This window comes from Notamacropus eugenii, chromosome 2 (assembly GCF_028372415.1).
Source record: "Notamacropus eugenii isolate mMacEug1 chromosome 2, mMacEug1.pri_v2, whole genome shotgun sequence".
Classification (NCBI taxonomy): domain Eukaryota; kingdom Metazoa; phylum Chordata; class Mammalia; order Diprotodontia; family Macropodidae; genus Notamacropus; species Notamacropus eugenii.
This window is the reverse complement of record NC_092873.1, coordinates 101,183,097-101,199,346: the sequence shown is the minus strand read 5'-3', so window position 1 is coordinate 101,199,346 and position 16,250 is coordinate 101,183,097. Positions and strand designations below refer to the sequence as shown.

General features: G+C 40.5%; 1 protein-coding gene across 1 annotated transcript; it reads left to right on the top strand.

The window, feature by feature from the left end:
- Window positions 1-1,541: 1,541 nt before the first annotated feature.
- LOC140526096 (uncharacterized) lies at window positions 1,542-14,757 on the top strand. Its single transcript, XM_072642035.1, has 7 exons — window positions 1,542-1,739; window positions 2,010-2,411; window positions 6,164-6,248; window positions 9,364-9,399; window positions 10,201-10,316; window positions 11,494-11,528; window positions 13,791-14,757. The coding sequence occupies exons 1-7, from the start codon at window positions 1,682-1,684 to the stop codon at window positions 13,929-13,931; spliced, it is 873 nt and encodes a 290-aa protein (XP_072498136.1). The 5' UTR covers window positions 1,542-1,681; the 3' UTR covers window positions 13,932-14,757.
- The last annotated feature ends 1,493 nt before the right edge of the window (window positions 14,758-16,250 follow it).

Here is a 16,250-nt window from a genome sequence, read left to right as displayed (position 1 = left end):
CACACACACACACACACACACACACACATAAACAGAGGGCACAGGGTGAGTTGAATAGGAAGGAATGATATCTAAAAAAATAAAATTAAGAAGTGAGAGAGGAATATATTGGCAGGAGAAAGGGAGAAATAGAAGGGGGCAAACTATCTCTCATAAAATAGGCAAGCAAAAACTTTTTCAATGGAGGTGAAAGGGGGGCGATGAGAGGGAAAAAGTGAAGCTTACTCTCACCACATTTGGCTGAAGGAGGAAAGAACATGCACACTCAATTTGGTATGAAAATCTATCTTACACTACAGGAAAGTAGGGGAGAAGGGAATAAGTAGTATGGGGGGATTATAGAAGGGAGGGCAAATAGGAGGAGGGAGTAATTAAAAGTAAACACTTTTGGGGAGGGACAAGGTCAAAAGAGAGAATAGAAAAAATGAGGGGCAGGATAGGATGGAGGGAAATATAGTTAGTGTTACACAACATGACTATTATGGAAGCCTTTAGCAAAGCTACTCATATATAGTCTATATTGAATTGCTTGTCTTCTCCATGGGGATGGGTGGGGAGAGAGGAAGAGAGAGAAGTTGGAACTCAAAGTTCTAGGAACAAATGTTGAGAATTGTTTTTGCTTGCAACTGGGAAATAAGAAATACAGGTAATGGGTATAGAAATCTATCATGCCCTACAAGAAACAAGAGATGATGGGGATAAGAGAAGGGAGGGGTGAGACAGAAGGGAGGGCAGATTTGGGGAAGGGGTAATCAGAATGCACAGTGTTTTGGGTGGGGGAGGGGAGAGATGGGGAGAAAATTTGCAACTCAAAATTTTGTGCAAATGAATGTTGAAAACTAAAAGTAAATAAATGAACATTTAAAAATAATAAATAAACAAAATGAAGAGGTCCCACTTATGACTTTTAAAGTCTCTGCTACCTCTATATTCTAGAAAAGAAAGAGGAGGCTCTCAATGCATCTTTGCTACTCCATAGCCATAGGAAAAGACTCAGAGAAAAAGGCAGGTGATGGTAAAAAACTGCTCCTTGGCCCCTCTTTCATCTTCCCCACCCCAGACTGTGCTAAGGATCTGAAGTCACATATCTCACAGGAGACACTTCAGGCTGAGGCACCTGAGAGATGCACGGACCTCAACCTTGAACTATGTAACTGGTACCCTGTTCCCCACCATCCTGAGTGTCACCATATTGAGGATATTGTGGTATGAGAAGAGGAAGTGAATGGACTAAGACATGACACAGAGGAGCCACACTCTCTTAAGACTTTAGCTGTTCAGTGGGAGGGTTCGTGACACCTCCTTAGGGCTCAGAGGCCTCACAAGTGACATTTTCATTTCTAAAATTCAGAGGGAGGAGAAAAATCTACTAGCAGTTCCTGAAGTGTGAGTATGTGGAAAAGTCAGATGTGTTCAGCACAAATCCGAGCAGATGAAAACCACTGTGGAAAGGCTCTGCTGCCCTTCCCCTCTGGGTTCTGGGCTTCCTTCTAATGCCCTTCTCTTGCTGCCTCAGGGCCCTTCCTGCTGATCCGACATTTAGTTCTTCTTCCCTCATAGAGGTTCAGAGGGAGGAAGAGTAGCATCAGGGCCCCGCCCCTCCTACTATCTCCCTGGGGGCCAGATGGAAGGTTGGCAGCTTCCTGTATTGCCTTCTTCTGAATAACAAGAGAGGACCAGCATGGGCCCAGAAATCCTACAGCTGCTGCTGCTGCTGCTGTTGTCACTGGGAAACTCAGGTGGGGTGGGAAACAGCTGGGGGTTGGGAGAGAACTGAGCATGAGAAGGGAAGGGCTGGGGGGGTGGCAAGTGAATAGTAATGAGAAACAGGGGAGGAATGTGAGAGAAGGCTCTGGAGAAGGGATGGTGTGGACACTGTGGAGTGTCGAGGGGCAGAGAAGGGAGAGAGATTCTCTGAGCTTCTTCTTTGAGGCATATTCTGTCTATGGGAGGGCAGAGGAGGCTGCTCTCTGAGGAGACAGGTTCCCACTCATCCTCTTATTCCCCAGGCAAGCCAGGGAAGACTTGGGCTGAGTTCCAACCTCAGGAGGTGGGGCTAAAATCTTCAGGCTTCAGGGGACAAGAAAATCAGGCTGATGAAGAGCACAGACAACTGGAAGAGGAGACATTCAGGGTGAACTGCTCCTACAAGTTCCAGGAACATGATGGATGGATGCATTGGTGTAAAAAGAAAGAGAGTGGAGAGGACTGTAATATACTAGGCTCAGAAGAAAACTCCAATTTTTCATTTTTAGGCAATGAATGCCTCTCCTCCTATGACCGCAATAGTGGCATCATGACCATCATGATATATAAGCTCAGAGTAAATAATTCAGGTATCTATGAGTGTGGGATCCTTGATTCTGAGAAAAAAATCATCCTCAAGAGATTCCATCTGGTGATATCCCCAGGTAAGTACCTTCCAGGTAGAGCCTGTTCAATTCAACATGTTTGTTAATGACATGCTTAAGTGAAGACCTTTCCAAGGGGACAGTGGCTATCATCAGGATCTCTGGACAGCCCTTGGTCTTTTATACTCCCCCCTTTTTCTCCCCTCCCTCATTCCCCTCAGTTTTCCCCACTCCTGACAATCATTCTTTCCCCAAGGGTTCTTGACCTTCTCTATGTCATGGACCTTTTACAAGTCTGGTGAAGCCGATGAATCCAACCTCAGAATAATGTTTTTAAATAATTGAAGGGAATGTTGGATTTCAATGTGAGGTTAGTGAAAATAAATATGTGTTTTCTCCCTACATTGAAATTTACTTGAAATCTGTCCATAAACCCTTGGGAGTCATTGGACACCAGGGTAAGCACCCTTAAGAAGAAATATCTATCAAACACCTCATATGTCCCAAGTATTGTTCTAAGCTCTTTATAATTATTATCTCATTCTATTCTTTCAACAAGCCTGGGAGGTAAGTGTTATCCTTGTTTTACAGATGAGGAAACTCAGGCACACAGTCAGTCAATAAGTATTTATTAAGCTCCTACTATGTGCCAGGTCCCTTAACCCTGTGTTAAATATTAAGTGCAACAGATACAAAAAGAAGCCAAAGATTCTACCTATCCTCAAGGATCTCACTATGATGAGGAAGACAAAAAAGGAAGCAAATATGTACAAGCAATTACATAAAGGATAAACAGGAAATAATTAATAAAGGGAAGGCAGAGTGGTTGGGAAAGTCTTCTTGTAAAAGGTGGGATTTTGGTTGAGAACTGAAGGAAGTTAGGAAGCAGAGACTTAGAGAGAGCATTCCAGACATGGGGGACAACCAGGGAAAATGCCTGGAACCAAGAGATGGACTATCTTGTTTGAGAAAAAGAAAGGAGTACAGTTTCACTGGATCTAAGAGAATCTGTTGGGGTTGAAGGTGTAAGAAGACTGGAAAGGTGATGCTGGGGGTTAGGTTGCTAAACTTGGAATTTTGTATTTGTTCCTGGAGGCAATAGAGGACAACTGGAGTTTACTGAGTAGAGAAGTGATATAGTTGATCTGTGTTCACCCACTTTGATAGCTGAATGGAGGATGAATTCGAGTGGCAAAGAGAGGAGCCAGGCACATCTACTACAAGGCTATTACAATAGCTAAAGTGTGAGGAAATGAGGACCTGCACCTGATGGTGACAGGATTCGAGAAGACAAGGGATCACATTTGAGAAAAGTTGCAAAGGTAAAATCAACTGGTCTTAGCAACAAATTGGATGTGAAAAGTGAGACACAGTGAGGATCCAAAGATGACTGAGCCTGGAAAACTTGAATGATTATGTTGCTTTAGTCAGCAATGGGAAAATTTACAGGTGGGAAGAGTTTAAGTGAAAAAATAAAGATAATGAGTTCAGTTTTTCACATGCTGAGTTTTAAATGGTAACTGGACATCCAGTCTGAGATGTCTGGAAGACAATAGGAGATGTGAGACTGGAGGTCTGCCAAGAGGATAAAGTAGGATAAATTTAAGAAGCAATAGCATAAAGAAAATGATTCAATCCAATGGGAGCTCATGGGTTGGCCAAGAAAAGTAGAAGACAAAAAGAGAAGAGAGCCTCTGAGAGACACCTAGGCTAAGAAGACATGACCTAGATGAGGATCTAGCAAAGGAGATAGAGATGAAATGGTCATCTAGGTAGGAGGAGAACAAGGAGAGAGCAGGGTCAAGAAAACTTAGAGAAGAGAGAGTACCAAGGAAAAGAGAGTGATCAATAGTGGCAGAGGCTACAGAGAGGTCAGGAAGAATGAGCATTGAGAAACAGTTCTTGGGTTTTATAATACAAAGTAATTCAACACAGAAGTTAAATGACTTGCCACAGACCAGTAAATGTCTGAGGCCAGATTTGAACTTACAACTCCAGGCCCCATACTCTATCCACTGTACTATCCAGTTCCTGTTCCTGGGGAAGGCAAATTACCTTTTCCCAAACCTGGTTAGAAGCTACCCCTGGAAATCATAGAGACCCAGGGTCTCACATACTCATACATGTCCACAGTAATTCATACATATACGGTATGAATATATGTGCATACACATACATGCATATACTTAAACACAAATAACTGTAAATAGACAAAATTTGCTTTGCTCCTTTTATTCCTGAAGTCTCTGTACCGTTTCTATATATAGAAGGCTTCAGTGGCCCACCTGGACCTAGGGCAGGGGAAGATGCAACTTTGTTTTCATGTGACAACAGCTCTAGCCATTTCCTGAAGAAAGAACAGCCTGTAAGACACGATATACCATGTTCTTAATGGCGTGGCAGAGGAAGGACCCCTGAGGTACCTCAGCATGACAGCAGCAGGAACGACAGGATAGAATTCTGGAGTTTGTATAATGAATAGGATCTAACACAGCACCGAAAGATATATCATAATTCATGTACACACAAGGAACTGTACTTTTTAAAGTGTCATTCCCTTACAGGGCCACCTTTCCTGTGCTGGCAGCTCCTGGGTAAGATCAGGAGATAGCAAGTGCACAAGTGTCTCTGTACTGTTTCTCTTTGCACATCAAACACAGAGTCCCAGGAAAGAGACACAAACTACCTCAGAGGTCACTTGCAACAATCAGGTCACCAACAGATACTGCTACTTTCCAAAAACTTCCTTCTCTATCCTAGAAGTCTGTGCATTACATCTAAACTTCTTCAAACCCTAGTATGCACTGGCCTGTTCCAAGATTCACTGATCCTTACCACAGGGAGCCCTGGTCTGCAGTGAGCCTAGGATAAATTCACTTTCTTTGAAATTTAAGCTTTCAGTGGCCTAAGATCTGATATCCTTTACCCTAACTCATTGTCCAGTGTGGTTGGTTTGAAGTAGGAGTTTCCTCTTCAAGTTTCCTCTTCCTACTCATTTCTACTTCAACTCTCTTTATACCATGCTTGCTAATCTTGAGAGATGTTACAGACATCAGCTGAGCTGAGGAGCTGGTCACGAGTTAACCACCTGGGACAAAAGAGCTTCTCTCTTGGCAAAGCTGGGGAGCACCTATACTGCCTGCTTGTCCTAAGGAGGCTTGATTTTTCCCCAACTTCCACATGCCAAACCTTAGCAAAAGGGGAGTTGATGTAAAGTACAAAGAAGTGTACAAGGAGGAGGGGCATAGGGTAGCTAAAGGCAATTTTGCCTTCAGAATTTATACTCTATTGCTTGACATAGGACCAAATCTTAGTGGTGAAAGATATTCATCGCGTGACCCAGAGAAGTCATTCTACCACTCTTCAACTTAGTTCCTCATTTGTGAATTGGGGGTGGAGAGGGAAGGTACATACCAATGTAACAATGAAAAGTGGGAAACACATTTTGTAGATTATAAAAATTCTCTGCAGCTGGGAACTGTTAGTATTGCCATCATTCTGGACATGAACCACACCCTAATCCTGGGGACAGAGGAAGTATCAGGCCCTTAGAGTGCCTGGGGATGGAAAAAAGTATCTGATGGTGACCTTGGCAGTAGAAGCTATGGGCTGAAGTAGATAACAATACATAAGGAATGGAATATCATATAATATATTAGCCCACGACATGCCTGCATAAGATGCCTAAAGGTTTCTCAAGGCCCAACACCTCACTGGGGCCAGCAGTCTAGTGTTCTGGGCCCTACAGGGAAAGAGAAGGAAGGTGAACATGTATGATCAAGGCCAAGTACTTCCTTCTATTCTTCTTTCAGCCACAACGTTCAAGACCACTGAATGTTCTCAACCTTCCACTGAGATGCCTGTCACCACCTCTGCCTACCCCTTGGCCACCAGCAGGTACAACTCCTTTTTGAAATCCATTTTGTGTTAAGAGCTCCCTCAGCAGTTAGTGTGCTGCCTTGTGCTGTCCCAGACTCTTAGTCTAAGGTCACTTCTTTCCAGCCTTCCCTTCTGGATGGGAGAAGAAAAGGGAAAACAGAGGGAGATGAGGGTTCCTTAGGCCTAGTGGGACGGTACTCACTAGTTTCTGCCTTTTCCTCATTTCAAAGTTTAGGATGATTTGAAATCTGATTTCTTTCAGCACTGGCTGCCATTTTTCAGTCCTGAACCCACACTACTTTGTATCTGTCACATATTTAAGTTGTAATTATATATATTCATATATAGTTATATAAAAGAAGAATATAAATGGATTAATAAAAATAAAAGGATTTGTTCTGGAAAATTTGGATTCAGTCAAAGGGTTGAATGTAAGGACCCAGAAGGCCACAGGCTCCCCACCCCTGTGCTGCGCCCTTCCCTCCTGAACTACCACATTTCTGACAATGAGTATTGTTTGTCACACATCTTCATCTCCAGATAAACTAGGCAAATCCCCCAATTCCTCTCAGTTAAACACATCTCTCTTCTTGATAAGGTGGACAACATTCTATCATGACTGATGGGCAAAGATCTGGTTATGTCACCGCAGAATATTTAGTGGCTCCCTATTACTTTCAGGATATAATCCAAACTCCTAAGTTCCTTCTCACATTCTTCAGACTCTGGGTCCAGCCAACTTCTCTAGATTTCTGGAATTTTCTTGTATTCATCCTTCATGCTCCAGCCATGCTTTTCCTCACACAGGACATGTCAGCTCTCATTTCCATGCCAGCACTGTCTGTCCCAGCTTCCAAAGCAACCCTCCCCACATCTACCTTTAATTATCTGGAGATTTCTCCAAGACTCAACTCAAGCAACCCCCTCTACAGGAGTCTTTCTTCATTCCCTCTAATTGGCAGTGACTTCCTTAAACATTCCTTTGTATTTATCTGGTTAGACCTTTGTATCTACCTGTTGGTGGATGTGTTGTCATTCCCACAGAACATGGGGGAGCTCCCTGCAGGATGAGATCCCATCATTTCTGTCCTTCTCTCCCACCATCCAGTGCAGTTCCTGAATCTGGCAGGTCATGAAGTCTTAAATGCTCCTGGATTCACTGATAGCCTCAGCCCTGGTTTGGGCCCCTGTGGCAAGATAGTGTACAAGGAGGAGGGGCATAGAGTTACCAAAGTCAAATTTTCTGTACTGCACAATTTTGCCTTCAGAAATTGTACTCTATCTTGTGCCTACATGGCATGTAATGTCCTCCTACCACTCTTTATCTCTCTACTTCAGTGGTTCCCAAGTTTTTTTTTGCTCAGTGAACCTTTTTTAACAACAAAAAAGTGAGGTGTGAAACCCTTGAGTAATTTAACATACCACTCATAATCTGCGATTGTTTGGAGTGAGCAGGGCCACTTAAAAAAATTTAGAACTAACTTCTTGAAATGTCAACTTGAATTCCCAAGAGGTTCTCCAACCACTAAATGGGAATCACATCAACATGACCCCATGGCATGGAAAAACCCTGGAACCTATTAAGACCATGGAATTCAAGAGAGGACCTGAATCTTCATTTCTTCACTGCTTGATATTTACCTGTCTGAACATGGGCAAGTCATCTCCCTCTTTCAGCCTCAGTTTCCCATCTATAATATAAAATTGTTAAATTTAATGACATATGAGGCTTTATCTAGCTCTAAATCCTGGGATCTAAGAAAGCAGATCTAAAGCCATCTCTGCTCCTGGGGGCACTTTCCAGATTCTCTTCATCACTGAGATCTGTAGTCCTCTCAGCATTTATCTCCCTCTGGGACTCAATTGCCTTATTCATGAAGTGAGGGAGTTGGATTGTATCATGCCTAAGATCTCTAAAGTTCATGATCCTTTCATGGAATTGTGTTTCTGTTAAACCTTGGCTAAACAAACTTCATTGAAATCCAAGAGCTTGACATTTCTTGAGTAATCACTATGAGGGAAGACTGTCTAGAGAGAACGGTAAATAATGATAATAGCTATTATCAATATTATCTCATTTCATCCTCAGAACAACCCTGGCAGATAAGTGCAATTATTGTCTCTATTGTGCAGATTGAGAAACTGATGCAGACAAGGTTTAAGTGACTTGCCCAGGTCACACAGTTACTAAGTGTCTAAGGATGTATTTGAACTCAGATCTTTCTAATTCCAGGTTCAGCACTATATGCACTTACCGTCTAGTGAGAAGTGTTATAGATTTCATTGTTATAATTTTCTCAATCAACAAAGGTAAAAATAAGATTAAATCGAAGATATTACACCTTGTAGAGGAGCCAACCTAGACTTAGCATTTCAAATAATTTACTGTGTGACCACATTTTCCTCATATGCATTAGATAAAATGATCACCAAAGTATCTTCCAGGTATTCTATATACCTATAAAGGTGGAAATTGTTATAGAAAATCAGAGAGTATACAAGTGACCCTGTTAATACAGCTGACTGGTATAACACTTAGTGCAGTCCACTCTTCTTAGCACATCCTCAAATAACTTGCCCAGGGTCACATGTCTAGTAAGCATCTGGGGCTGGATTTGAACTCAGGTCTTCTCATTTCAGACCTAGCACTTTATCTACTTTACCACCTGTGAGAGGGAAGTATTATATAGAGAGATTTCACGTTATTATTTTCTAGATCGACAAAGGCTAAAAAAGGATTGGGCCTTACACTTTAACAAAGAGCTAACCTAGTCCTTAGGAGATAGTGGAAAAACCAGTTCCAGAACTCAGATCTTTTGCCTCTCAGGCTAGTGCTTTGTTATCACATCACATGGCATATTATTATAACAATAATTATAACTATAATAATTAATTATAATAACAATAATAGATAACATTTATATAGTATGAACTGTGTGTCAAGCACTATGCTAAGACCTTTACAATTATCATCTCATTTAATCCCCAGAAAGACACTGGGAGGTAGATACTATTATGATCCCCATTTTATAGATGAGGAAACTGAGGCAAACAGAGTTTAAGTGACTTGCCCAGGGTCACACAGCTAGTAAGTGTCTGAGGCTGGATTTGAACTCAGATCTTTTCATTTCAGGTCTCTCACTTTATCTACTGTATCACCTGATCAGGGGTAAGTGTTATAGATTTCATTGTTATCATTTTCTAGATGGGCAGAAAAATAAACAAGATTAAATTGAATTATCATCTGATTTCATCCCCACAGAACTCCTGGGAGGTAGATCCTATTATGATCCCCATTTACTAGATGAGGAAACTGAGGCAAACAGAGTTTAAGTGACTTGCCCAGCATCACACAGCTAGTAAGTGTCTGAGACTGGATTTGAACTCAGATCTTCTCATTTCATGTCTAGCATTTTAGACACTGTACCACCTAGTCAAGGGTAAGTGTTATAGATTGCATTGTTATTATTTGCTAGATGGGCAGATCTATAAATAAGATTAAATCCAATCCTCCTTAAAGAGAAGCTAACCTAGTCCCAACACTTTAAATAATTGTCTGCGTGACCTCAGTTTCTCCTACAAAAACTAGGAGTATTAGACAAAATGATCACTAAGGTATCTTCCAGGTATCCTGTGAACCTATAAATGTGAAGAGTGTTACAGGGAATTAGAGAGAATACAAACTAACCCATTAGTCCAATTGATCAGTACAAACATTTAATTCTACCCATTATCTTACCACATCCTCAAATATTGGGAAAAAGCTGTGACCACATGATTTGGCAACCTAATATTTGGGCTGAAAGTCCTGGTATTAAATTACCCTCTGAGGTGGCAGTATACCCTTGCTGCCAAAATGCACTCCATTTCATTACATGAGGTGTAGAGCAAATCCAGTCCCCAGGGTAGTTTACTTCTTCCCCATCCCACACACCTTTTCTCACATCTAACATCTCTCTCTTCCTCTAAGTTCCTCAGAGAAGAAATCCTTCATTTTGGGTGTGGTTCTTTCTTGCCTTCTCCTATCAGTGCTCCTTGTTGTGGGCATCATTTGTACCAGGAAGATCTGCCAGAAAGAAAGGGAAGGTGAGAAATGGGGTATCTTAACCCTTTTATACATTACATTTCCACTACCAATTTCTCTGATGTCCTGCCTTTCTAACATTGTGATCTCAGGCCAGCAAAATAGAGTTCAGGATTCTACATAGCCTTTGAACACTATGGAACCAATCTGCTGACTGATCCCTTTCTAATTCTCTCCTCTATGGCACCTCATTCGACTATATATGTTCCAGTCCCCCTAGTATATTATGGAGGAAGGGACTTTGTGACTCCTTCCTCTATCCTCTTAGCAAAAAGAGTCTTGCATATAGTAGGTGTTCAACAAATGTACCCTGAATGAATGAATGAATACTTGGAGATAAATATTTCTCTTTCTTCTTTTCTCCATGTCACTGACCATAATTCAACTGAATTCTCCATTCATTCATTTCAATAGAGATTTGTTAAATGTTTATTATGTACAAGACAATGTTAGGTGTTGGGGAACACAAAAACAGACACAACACAGATATTGCTCTTGAGGGGCTTACAAAATAAAGGAGAAGAGGTGAGGGGACTTGTACTTGAGTAAATGTTCTATGAGAGGGTGAGATGAATACAAAACTGGCCTGGTCATAGTGCTATGAGAAGTGAGACGAAGCAGAGATCACTCTCAGCTGAGCTCCAAAGGTGGGAATAGGAGTGAGGAAGATCATGAGGACATGACATCCGATTTAGGGCTTGAAACAAGGGAGAGACCACAACACATGGAGACGAGGCTGGTGAACAGCATGAGTGAAGGCATAGAAAGTGAAGAGAACAGAGTTTGGCTAGAACAAAGAATACATTAAGGGAAGCAGTAGGAGATGAGTCTGAGAAGACTGAATGGAACCAGTTTCCATAGAGCTTTGAGTGCCAGATTAAGTAGCTTATACACATGCATGCACAACTAAATGCATCAGGAATCTTCCCCAATTGGTTCTTCTTAAATCCTCCAGTAACTAGCTATTTCAAGCCCCAGAATGGGAATTGAACTCATGACAGCTACATTTTAAATTGTGTTGAGATAGTAGAATAAAGGATTAGGAATGGAGAAACAGAACCCATGGTGATAAGCCTTAAGCTGGGAGTGAAGAAGAACAGAGCTGGTAAACTGGGGTAGTATCCCCCTACTAACTTCCATGTAGGGGATTCACTCCTCTAAGGGTGTCTCTTTTGACAGGTAATGACTCTGAGACTCAGGGACAGAAGTCAAAGGTAAGTAAGACTACTTATCCTTTACATGTATGTACTTATAGATGGCTTCATATCTTTCACCTGTGTAATCTTGTCTGATGCAAACCACAGCCCTATGCTGAGGGCAGGATGAAGTTTTTATTACTCTTTACATAAGCAGATTTTAAATCCTGTCATTTAGAGCTGGAAAGGAATAAATTACCTACTTCAGCCTACTCATTTTGCAAGGGAAGAGGTCCACAGAGGTCAGAAGACTTGACTAACCTCACACTATGAGTTAGTGACAAAGTGGGGACTCCATTCCAGACTTTCTAGTCTCCTACCCTATGCACTTTTTACTATGACACACATTGCCCAAAACAAAACAAAACTCAGCCTGTCTAACAGAATTCATTCCCTTGCCTCTAGATAAGAAATTTCCTCTCCCTTCATACTCTCCTAGTCTAAAAGAGCTCTCAAAAGAGAAAGGGGCAGAATTAGTGTCATAGATCATAAAGATTATATTTGAAATGAGAAACTACATTTTCAGTTTTATAAAGTTATTATCTTATATGCAATGTTATAACTAGGAATTCTGGTGCATGGGGCAATATTGTCAGGGTTAGAGAAGTCAGAGTGTTGGCCCAGCCAGTACTCTCAGAAGGTACAAGATGGAGCACAGTCTCACAGAGCTAATCTTTCCAGATCATCAGGAACTCTAGGAGACTGGGTTGTTTGGTTTTTTTGGGTTTTTTTTTCTGAACCTAGTGTGAGAAATCCCAGAAATCTCTGAGGTCATTCAATGAGACATCATCAAAGGAAGACTTGGTAGAGGCCCAAAATATTCAAAGGCTATCATACTGAGAGTTGCCAATGCACTGAATAATTGAGGCAGGAGGAATAGTGTCTCTGAAGGCTCCTTTATTCAGGAAGGTTCAGATCAGCAAGTACCACAAGTCAAAAAAATGTTATTAAATGCAAGAGATGGAACACTAGATTGTTATCTCCTTGAGGGCAGGAACTATCTTTTGCCTCCTTTTGTCCTCCCATTGCTTAGCACAGTGTCTGGCACATAGTAGATACTTAATAAATGTTTGTTGATTAATTGATCAATTGAGATAGGACAAATACAGAATACTAAGACAACTTATCAATGCATTAAAAAAATCTCTCATTTTCAAAAATGTATTAAACACTAAAGATTGGTTAGTATGATGAAAAAAGCAGTGTACCCACAGCCAAGAGGCCTGGTTCTGGTTCCATTTCTGCCATATCCTATCTGAATGAGCCACGAGGGTTATAAAACTGCTTAGAGCTTCAGTTTCTTCATTCCTAAAATCAGGATAATACTTGTACTATCAACTTCATAAGTTTCCTGCAAGGGATGTGTTTTGTAAACCCCTAAATGTTCTTGAAATGCCTTGTTATTGGTATCAGTATTATGGGGGTGGGGGTGGATCAAAGTGCTGATCAGAGGAATTCCCTAATTCTTATGATGATCTCTTCAATCAATGTGATGAGCCTACAGGGCAGTGAGAAAGCCTTTGGGGCAGACAATGAGCTCCTCCCTACTGAGAGTGTGGATGTGGCCATTCATGTCCAAATTGAGAGGACTGGAGTCCTAATTGGATTTTAGGAACTGAGGCTATCTTGGAAGTGATTTCCTTGTTGGGACTGTGGGGAAGACAGACTTGTCAGAGGAGGAAGCCCACTCTGCTGAACTATAAAAAATGAGCTGTTAGAGCTGTGTAGTACTCCAAGGACCCCTCTTTTCTTTTCTGGGTTCAGAGGACAGACTGACCTGGTCACAAAAAAAGGTTGTAGAGGACAACTACAGTAACTCGTTTTGGATTCCCTAATATAGGCTTGATTTGAGTTCCCTACCTGAGGCACTTGCTGGTAAATTTTAACAATAAACTCTACTATGCCACCTCTCGCCACCTACTAGGTGTCAGGCTTTGTGCTAAATTCTGGGGATACAAAAAGGGGCAAAAGACAGTCCCTACCCTCAAGGAGCTTATAATAGCAGTCAAGGCATCTGAAGTGTAGTTTCTATTCTGCCTCTAGCTTTATATGTGACCTTGGTAAGTCACTTCCCTTGTCTGGGTCTCAATTTACTCACATATAAAATGAAGGGATAGGCTAAATAATTTCAAAGGTCTCTTCTAGCTCAGACATTCTGTACATGAATCTATAACACTCCCCACAGATGCTTACTAGATATTTTCTACCCTCTACCTACCATGTCAGTGTTTCTTCCTTCCCAGTGCGGCTTGATATTATCTCTCTTCCCCTGGCTTCTAGGGCTCATCCATGAAGATGGACAGTGATGCTGAGGACATTCATTATGCCACAGTGTCCAACAGAAGTCCCAGAGAGCTGACCAATGTCAAAACTCATAATCCTGTTGAGTCTGTGGAATATGCCACCATAACAAGGAATTGATGTCAACTACCCAAATCAAATGCTCCTCAGAATCCAATGGGGAGAGACTAGGAGAGTTCACTAATAGCAATGTTGATGAAGCATGCCCCCTCCAGCAAAGAAGTAGTAGAATAAAAATGTATGGAAATGACAAATATGTTATTAAACATGTATAGATTTGTTTGCTTAGCTATATTTCTTTGTTGTGGCTTGGAAGGGGGGGTAGTAAGAAGTGGTGACATTATAAAAAAAAAGGTCCAGTAAGAAGAAAACATCTTTTTTATATATTATGCATTTACCTTGTACAAAATTCTGTGCTAAGCCTAGTATGTGTTTCTCATAGGCAAGAAATTGACATTGCAGAGAGGGAAGTAGTATGTTCATGGATTTGGGATCTCATTGATATGATTATTGTCATATCATTGTTGCATTGTTGCAGATAGTGATAATCATTTAATATAAATTTTGGACTTTAATAAGGGCCCAAACCTGAACTAATCAATCAGACTGCTTAGCTTTCCTCTAAAAATGCCCTTTCCTGTGTCAGCAGTTTCAAAGACCTGTTTATGACAGGATGCCTGCAACCAGACTGATGGAATTTTCCTTATCTTGTATCACAGAGATATATGCTATATAGAGGAAAGTCAGATATCCTGGAATCATAAATTCCAACTGACACTACTGTGTTAATTGTCTTGTCTCACTGAATTTACAACTTATTCAACTAAGGAAATTCCTTTCTCATGGTAAAGTATATTTAAGCCTGGTCATTCTTCCATCAGGCAGTCAGAAGTTATTCTGACTTCATGTAACCACTAGCATTAAGGGAATAAACTGTATGCATTTAGCCTGTTTGCCTTTTTCTTAAACAAACTTTCAAGTCAACAACAGCAACTCATCTATGACCCTTCATCCTATGTGAATCACATCCTTCTTGTCCAGAAAGAGACAGAGTCAACTCAACAGTCTGGAAGACTTCTAGGTTTCCCAATGTTTTGTGTTTATCAAAGGTTGTACCTTTGCTATTCTTCTGTCTTGTCACATGAGTCATCCACTTTCTTTTCTGTTCCTTAATCTCTGTGATAACACATTTCATACCACTTCTTTTTCCCAATACTTGTTTGGTCATGAACTGTAGCCTACTCATACCCACTGTGTACTTCTTCATTTCCCTTTGGGTGGCTTTCAGTTTCAATCCTTCAGAAACTGTTTTTGTTCCCCTCCCCAGAACTCCTTGTCAAACATCATCACTGGAGACCTCAGACACCCAAGCTGCTAGCATAAACTTTATTTGAAACAAGGATTCAATGAACAGAAAAGTGTGTAAGCTGCTCCCTGGTTGTAAATTCCTGTATTTTGTTGCCTGTGCTGTCTACAAAACTTTATGCCATAAAAATGCTTACTTGTAAGTCCAGATTTCCTTTTGGGGTTTTATTTTCTTGTCACAGAAACAAATGGACATTTAAACTTTTGGCTTTGGAGAAACTCAATTCTTGCCAATATAAAAAAAAGTTTGAAAAAACCCTGATACCTAGATTAATCACCACATTGAAGAGCACTAGGTATGCTTTCTTTTGTCCCCAAATCTCGGGAAAGTTTTCAGCCTTGAAACCAGGTTTTTCTTATTGGTGATTTTGAAGGAGTATGCTTTAAGATTTTGTTTTCAACAATACTGTACTTAAATTGCAGTCTTAGGTATCTATAGAATGAGTGGTCTTAGTGAGTTTGTTGAAGTGCATATTTTTTTCAAAGGTAAATTTTAAGATGAAAATATATATATGTATATACTGTATATATAGATTTAATTTTATTTTAAGATAAAGTATATATAAACTATATATGTAGATATATAGTATGTATATGTAGATAGATAGATAGATAGATAGATAGATAGATAGATAGATAGATAGATATCTAGAAAACTTGGTTTGTGGAGCACAAGTTAAGTGTTGGATTTAGAAAACAAAACATGGAAAGACTTGCACATATGAAGGAAGATACTATCCACCTTCAGAAAAACAGATGACAAGTGGAACTAAGCATAATATGGTCTTACATATATGTGTATGGCCGTATACATGTGTACATTACAATGTTTTTTCTTTTCTTACTTTGTATTTAAGTTTAAAAGAGGTTTTTTTTAAATTTTAAACAGTTTGGTACAGTCTAAAACACATAAGAAAAATCAGTAAAAAAATAAAAAATAATGAGATTCAATAGCCTGGTGTTTCATAAACCTGAGGACATAAAATACTTGAGGAACAGTTCCCTGTTGGGTCTGAATAGCTGGAAACACTGGAAGATAGTTTGGCAAAAATAAAAGTCCAATGGATACCATAT